Genomic DNA, 7,550 nt, shown 5'->3' with positions numbered 1-7,550 from the left:
GGGCGGAAGGATCACGGGAGCCCAGCAGGTTGAGGCTGCGATGGCCGGGAGCGGCCACTGCACTCCAGTCTGGGCGACAGAGTGAGACTCCAACTAAAAAAAAAAACCAACAACAACAACAACAACAAAAACTTATGTCCCCCAATCTTATAAGAAAACAGTGAAACAGCAGGTCAGGCAAAGCTGAAAGTTTTATATTTCAGTTAAAAGTGGGAAGAAAACACTATGTCTTATTTTAATCCCTGATGGCTCTTTCTTCAGGTGTCATTTTCAGTCCCTCTTAAGAATCTTAGCAAATCAGTGTCCTCATGTAGCAGGAAGTCCCTTTAAGATGGGCTGGTCAGGGAGGAACAACTCTGCTGACTCCTGGCTGATGCTACTGGATATTCTAGGCCGTCCTGGCTTCTGACTGGAACTTGCTACAAGGCTGACTCCTGAGCTTCTCTCCTTACCAGCTCTGTTTTATATTTATTTATTTTATTTTATTTATTTATTTTATTTTTTTTTTTTTTTGAGTTGGAGTCTCACTCTGTCACCCAGACTGGAGTGCAGTGGCCGCTCCCGGCCATCGCAGCCTCGACCTGCTGGGCTCCGGCGATCCTTCTGCCTCAGCCTTCCAAGTAGCTGGAATTACAGGCGCGCGCTACCTCGCCCGGCTAATTTTTGATTTACTGTAAAAATGAAGTCTTGCCAAATTGCCCAGGCGGGTCTCGAACCCGCGGGCTCAGGTAATCCACTCACCTCAGCCTCCCAAAGGCGCAGGATTACAGGCTGAGCCACCGAGCCCTGCTATTTATTTATTTTAGATACAAGGTCTCGCCAAGTTGTCCAGGCTAAGGCAATCCTCTTGCCTCTGCCTCCCAAAGCGCAGGATTACAGGCTGAGCCACTGAGCCCGGCTAGCACACTGGTTTGTTTTGTTTTGTTTTGTTTAAGTCGTAGTCTCACTCTGTCGCCCAGGCTGGAGTGCAGTGGCATGCTCACGGTCACCGCAGACTCGGCCTGCTGGGCTCAGGCGATCCTTCCACCTCAACCTTCCAAGTAGCTGGAACTACAGGCGTGTGCCACCACGCCTGGCAAATTTTTTTTTTTATCGTAGAGATGAAGTCTTGCCAAGTTGTCCAGGCTGATCTCGAATCCCTAGGCTCAGGCTATCCTCTTGCCTCTGCCTCCCAAAGTGCTAGGATTACAGGCGTGAGCCACCGCCCCCAGTTGGTAAGCATTCTGGAAGGGTAAAGTAGTACTAAGGCTACTTATTAAGGGTAAGCTAGTATTAAGGTATAGTACTAGCCTCTCAAGGAGCTCACAGCTCACAGTTGCCCTGTCCACCTGTCTCTCCTGGCAGGCAAGGCTGAATCTTCTGGAGGCCCAAGTGACTCATAGTTCCTGGCTACCCTTTTCTGAACCGGATGCAAGTTCTTAAGTCCCAGATTTACTGTGTGAACCCAGACAAGTAATTTTTCCTCTCTGGGTCTCACTTTGTGTATTTGTAAATAAAGGAAGATTTCCAAGACCCCAAACTGATTTCCAAGATCCCAGCACACTCCTTGTTCTGAGTCAAATTGCCCAAGTCTCAAACTGTGTCAGCTTGGGCAAGACACTTAACCTCAGAGCGCCTGTTTCCTCCCTGTAATGAGGATGTCATTACCAATGCCCTCCCAGGGTTGTGATGAGGCTTGCCGGGCGCCAGGGCCCTCAGGGCAAACCCACCTCTCTGATGAATCCAACCCATCCACCCACCCTCGCCGTTCTGCGCACGCGCACTGGCTCTTCGCCCGCCCCGCCGGTCGCAGGTTCCCGGCTTCCGGTTCCGCCGGGTCCCAAAGTCCGGACTGAGTCTAATGGCGGCGTCCACGAAACTGCCGGGAGCGGGCGTTAAGGAGGCCGCGGCGGAAGAAGAACCGCGAATTCTGGAACCCGGCGCCGCCCCGTACGGAAATTTCCCTCATTATTCCCGCTTCCACCCTCCGGAGCAACGGCTCCGCCTCCTGCCCCCGGAGCTGCTTCGATGGCTCTTCCCTCCTCAGAGTCCCGAGACGAGGCCGATCCTGGGGCTCGACGTGGGGTGTAACTCCGGGGTGAGTGACCGGGGAGGGATCCGAGCACCAAGGAGCCAAGCGGTTGGCTGCCTCCGTGTCCACTGTGGTTCTGGCCTGGGCGTGGCTTAACCCCATCACAACTTTCCCAAAATGAGAATAAAGCATAGCGTTGACCGATCCAGTGCTGCTGCTACCTGTTCGCCAGGGTTCCAGCACCAGCTCTGCTGGGAATCTAGGGGAGGAATTCTTCTCTACTACTTTCCAAATTCCTGCGCCCCCATCTGGGCCTTCGCCGAATTCAGGACCAGACCCCAGGTGGGAAGTAGTCACTGTATCTAGGGTTGCCCTGTCCAGCATGCCTGGCAAGCTGGCTGGGGAGAGGCGGTTTCCAGAAACCCACGTTTGGGAACAGGGGGTGGGAACTTGTTTACTGGGAGAGATGAACCGGGGTGACAGAATCATGCCTGGAATTAAGACTCATGTGTGTTATATATATAGTGTAGGGCAGGCCCTGTAGCCAGGAGCATATTTATTTAAAAAGCAGTGAATTGGCCAGGCATGGTGGCTCACCCCTGTAACTCAGCGTTTTGGGAGGCCGAGGCAGGAAGGTCGCTTTAGGCCAGGAATTGGAGATTAGCCTGGGCAACAAAGTGAGAATGTCTCTACAAATTGTTTTTTTTTAATTGGCCAGTGTTGGTGCCTCACACCTGTAGTCACACCTACTCCGGAGGCTGAGATGGGAGGATGGTCTGAGCCCAGGAGTTGGAGACCGCAGTCAGCTATGATCACACCACTGCATTCTGGATGACAGGAAGAACCTGTCTCTTAAAACATAAAGTGAGGCCGGGCTCAGTGGATCAGCCTGTAATCCCAGCGCTTTGGGAGGCCAAGGTGAGTGGATTGCCTGAGCCCGCGGCTTCGAGACCCGCCTGGGCAACTTGGCGAGACCTCATCTCTACGATAAATAAAAAATCAGCCAGGCATGGTAGCGCATGCCTGTAGTTCCAGCTACTTGGAAGGCTGAGGCGGAAGGATCGCCGGAGCCCAGCAGGTCGAGGCTGCGGTGGCCAGGAGCGGCCACTGCACTCCAGTCTGGGTGACAGAGTGAGACTCCAACTCAAAACAAAAAAAACATAAAGTGAAAAGCAATGAGTTTACTGAGTACGGTGGAGTACAATGCAGAGGACCAAGAAGGAAATACAGAGTTCTGCTCAAGGGTGTCGAGGAGCGAGGCATTGCCACTGTTACTGCAAAGTATTCTTAAGTCTATAATGATTATAGTCAAACCACATACATGCAAAATAAGGAAATGTCTCTTTCACACCTATTTGTAGCCACTGGTACCTTCTAGAGGAGCTCGGCATTCTAATCCTATGATGGCAAATGCTTCAAAAGTTAGTACCCTCACTCCACTCTCTTCATCACTCCAGACCAGGAGCTGGAGGGGGTATGGAGAATTTTACCATGCTGATGTCCATTGGCAGAAAAGACATTGATGGAAGATTGAAGAGATACTGCTCATAAGTGGCAGGGAAACATTTGAATATAGTCTCAAAGACCGGAATTAGCAGATGGATGAGTGTCCAGGTGGTCCCTGCAAACATCTCTCCACAGTGATGATATAGGAAGACAGGATAAAAACAATAGAAAAGAGAGACTAGGCTTAAGGTTTGAGATTTCATAAACGGCATTAGGAAAACCCCCGAAATTTTAAAGTTGAGAGTAGTGTATATACACATGAGAGGCAAAGACATAGTCGACAGTTAACTGTTCTACACTGTCTTTTCTGGGCCTTTGTAGTCAGAAAAGAAAAATTAAAAAAGAAAGAAATGGTTTCATTTGAAAGACACAGCCGGATACGGTGGCTTATGCCTATAATCCCAGCACTTTGGAAGGCCGAGGTGAGAGGATTATCTGAGCCTGGGGGTTCAAGACTAGCCTGGGCAACTTGGCAAGACCTCATCTCTACAATAATCAAAAAACTAGCTGGGTATAGTGGTGTATGCCTGTATTTCCAGCTACTTGGAAGGCTGAAGTGGAAGGATCGCCTGAGCCCAGCAGGCTGAGGCTGCGGTAACCTCAAGCATGATACTGCACTCCAACCTGAGTGACAGAGTGAGACTCTGACTCAAAAAAAAAGAAAAAAACCAGAAAAATTCAAAGTACAAAAGGGTTTATAGTAAAAATCAAGTCTCTACTCCCAACCCTAAGTCCTCCTTTTCCCTCACCCTGTGGCACCACAGTTTGTAATTTCTTGGGAATCCATCCTATGTGTATACCAGCATTTATATATGTATAAATATTTTTAGTTTTAAAAATAGCACATATTTTACACCTCACTTTAACAGCTTTACGATATTTAATTGTATAAATATGCCATAAGTTGTGAGTGCTTTTTCTCCATTGTAAAAACTCCTGGGCCCCACTCTAGACCTCCTGAATCAGGATTTTAGGGAATTGAGCCCTCAAGTCTGTATTTTTTAAGCTCTCCAGTAAACTTCTTATTGGGAAATTAAGGATGGAGAGGATGAAGACGTGGAAAAGGAACTGATATGATGAAGTAACCAGCAAAACATGGGGCTGCACCCAAGAACAGGCAAGATGAATAAGATAGGGAAGAAATAAATAGGTAAGGAGAAGTTAGGCAGGATGGTATAGGGCCTTGCTGTTCAACGTGTGAGCCCTGAACTACAGCATTGGCATGCCTTGGCAGCTTACAGACTCTCAGCCCTCAGCACAGATCTACTAAATCAGCATCTTTATTTTAACAATTTCCATCTTACTGACAGAAAAGGGTTGGAGGAGAAAAAGTAATTTAACAAGATCCCTAGGTGATCTGTATGCCCATTAAAGTTGGGGAAGCCTGCTGTAGAGGAAAGAATCTAATATAGCCTAAGTCTTGCCATTTCACCAGCCACGTGATGTCGGACAGGCCACTAGCTCCTGAGCCATCACGTTTTATAATCTTTTGTGAACTATGTCATAAATACAGAAAAGTGCATAAAACATAAGTCTACATGAGAAATACTTTTACGACCCAAGTTCAGGTAAAGAATAAAACATCATGCCGGGTGCGGTGGCTCATGCCTATAATCCCAGCACTTTGGTGAGAAGATTGCCTGAGCCCAGGGGTTCGAGGCCAACCCGGACAACTTGGCAAGACCTCGTCTCTACAATAAATTTAAACAATCAGCCGGGTTCGGTGGCTCAGCCTGTAATCCCGTGCCTTTGGGAGGCCGAGGCGGGTGGATTGCCTGAGCCCGCGGGTTCGAGACCCGCCTGGGCAACTTGGCGAGACCTCATCTCTACAATAAATCAAAAATCAGCCAGGCGTGGTAGCACGTGCCTGTAATTCCGGCTACTCGGAAGGCTGAAGTGGAAGGATCGCCAGAGCCCAGTGGGTTTAGGCTGTGGTGGCTGGGAGCGGCCACTGCACTCCAGTCTGGGTGACAGAGTGAGACTCCCACTCAAAAAAAAAAAAATCAGCCAGGTGTGGTGGCTCATGCCTTATAGTTCTAGCTACTTGGAAGGTTGAGACAGAAGTGAGCTGGAATCATGCTATTGCACTCCAGCCTGGGCAACAGAATGAGACTAACTAAAAAAAAAATCAGTACCCCAAAACTTCCCCCATATGCCTTTCCCTGCTCATAAACCTCTATCTCCACCTAGAGGAAACAACTAGCCTGACTTGTGTGTAAGTGGAAGCTTACCATATATTTGCTCTTGTGGTTTACTTTTTTACTCAGTACTATATATTTGTGAGAATCATCCATGTTGTTGCACTGAACTGAGTTCTTTCATTTTTAACTACTTAGTATTCTGTCTTAATAACTATACCATATTGACTTGTCCATGCTACCATTATTGGACATCTAGGTAGTTTCCAATGTGCATTTTCTTCACCTGCACAAAAGGCATATGTAATTATTTTCTTCACACAATTGTTGCAGCAAGCAAATTAGGTAGTGAGCAGGAAAATGCCTTGGAAAAAAACTATTAGAACAACCCAAAATTGAGCTAGTTAGAATGGCTATAGAAACCAAAGAGAAAGAAGATGGTGACTTAAGAGTCAAAAAGGTGCTAAGGTGGTAAAAATCACAAATCATCGAATTTGGCTAGAAAGAAGTCAGCAAGGACTTTTAGGAGTGATGGCTACAGAAGCACAGTAAGTCTCAGAGGGAGAGAGTGAAGGCTGACGGGTAGCAAAACTGAATATGTAAAGGCTGAATGAGGACTTTGGCATCTAGACTTTCCCAACCCTAGGTCTGAGAAGGTTCTTATAACATGTGCTTCCTCACTTCCTTCTTAAGGAACACTGGTTATGCCTCTGGATCCCTTTTGTTCCCCCTAATGTCTGAGATACCCAAAAGAAGATAGCAAGTTTACCAGCATATCATTGAAGCTGGGAAATACCGGTCTAGGTTCCTTTGCTGCACCCATTTGGCTGTAGCTTCCAACTATACAACCCAATCTGCCATCAGTGTCAGGAAAATACAGGGATGCTGCGATACAGCATGTGACCCCTGGAGGGCACTGAGAGCCTGCTCCGTAAAGAACTATACGCCTTCCTTAGGTTAGGGTTTAGGAGCCTCATGTCCTATAAAGCCCGGGTAAATGGCATTCTTTGTGGGAGGATAAAAGATGTAGATTGCTCTTCCATTCACTGACTGAGAGCTGCAATGACAAAGTTCTTTTGGATTCCTCTAGGATCTGAGTGTGGCTCTATACAAACACTTCCTTTCCCTGCGTGATGGGGAGACCTGCTCAGAAGCCTCAAGAGAACTCCGTCTCCTCTGCTGTGACATAGATCCAGTTCTGGTGGAGAGAGCTGAAAAAGAATGTCCTTTTCCTGATGCCCTGACCTTCATCACCCTGGACTTCATGAGTCAAGGGACCCGGAAGGTTCTCTTGAGCTCTTTCTTAAGGCAGTTTGGGCGTTCAGATTTTGACATTGGCTTCTGCATGTCGATAACCATGTGGATTCATCTGAACCATGGGGACCATGGCCTGTGGGAGTTCCTGGCCCAGCTCTCTTCCCTCTGCCGCTACCTCCTTGTGGAGCCCCAGCCCTGGAAGTGTTACCGGTCAGCCGCAAGGCGTCTCCGAAAGCTGGGACTCCATGATTTTGACCACTTCCACTCCCTCACTATCCGAGGTGATATGGCCAGTCAGATTGTGCAAATCTTGACCCGGGACCATGGCATGGAATTGGTATGTTGCTTTGGCAACACCAGTTGGGACCGAAGCCTTCTGCTCTTCAGAGCAAAACAAGCCATCGAGACTCATCCAGTTCCCTGAGTCACTGACAGAAGAAGAGAAAGAAAGGAACAGATTAAGATTCTGGAGGCAGTGAGATGGGAGGGCAGGAGGACCAGAGAGAGATTGAAAGGGTTATATCAAGAATTATCTTCATTCTCCCTAACTCCTCAATAATCAGGCAGCCTTAAAACCTGGTAGAAGCTTTTTTTTTTTTTTTTTGAGTTGGAGTCTCACTCTGTCACCCAGACTGGAG

General features: G+C 47.9%; 1 protein-coding gene across 1 annotated transcript; it reads left to right on the top strand.

The window, feature by feature from the left end:
• The first annotated feature begins 1,804 nt into the window (after positions 1-1,804).
• On the top strand, positions 1,805-7,505 carry BCDIN3D (BCDIN3 domain containing RNA methyltransferase). Its single transcript, XM_008062267.2, has 2 exons — positions 1,805-2,077; positions 6,746-7,505. The coding sequence occupies exons 1-2, from the start codon at positions 1,841-1,843 to the stop codon at positions 7,334-7,336; spliced, it is 828 nt and encodes a 275-aa protein (XP_008060458.1). The 5' UTR covers positions 1,805-1,840; the 3' UTR covers positions 7,337-7,505.
• Positions 7,506-7,550: the final 45 nt, after the last annotated feature.

The sequence above is a fragment of the Carlito syrichta genome, unplaced genomic scaffold (genome assembly GCF_000164805.1).
Source record: "Carlito syrichta isolate Samal-C Ts95f unplaced genomic scaffold, Tarsius_syrichta-2.0.1 Scaffold305684, whole genome shotgun sequence".
Classification (NCBI taxonomy): Eukaryota; Metazoa; Chordata; class Mammalia; order Primates; family Tarsiidae; genus Carlito; species Carlito syrichta.
The sequence above is the reverse complement of the archived record's forward strand: the minus strand, read 5'-3'. Positions and strand labels throughout refer to the sequence as shown.

Excerpts from the sequence above, each read along its gene's own strand:
- BCDIN3D (XM_008062267.2), top strand. The coding sequence starts at position 1,841 with ATGGCGGCGTCCACGAAACTGCCGGGAGCGGGCGTTAAGGAGGCCGCG. Across the intron at positions 2,078-6,745 it reads ACGTGGGGTGTAACTCCGGG|GATCTGAGTGTGGCTCTATA; the intron begins GTGAGTGACCGG and ends GGATTCCTCTAG.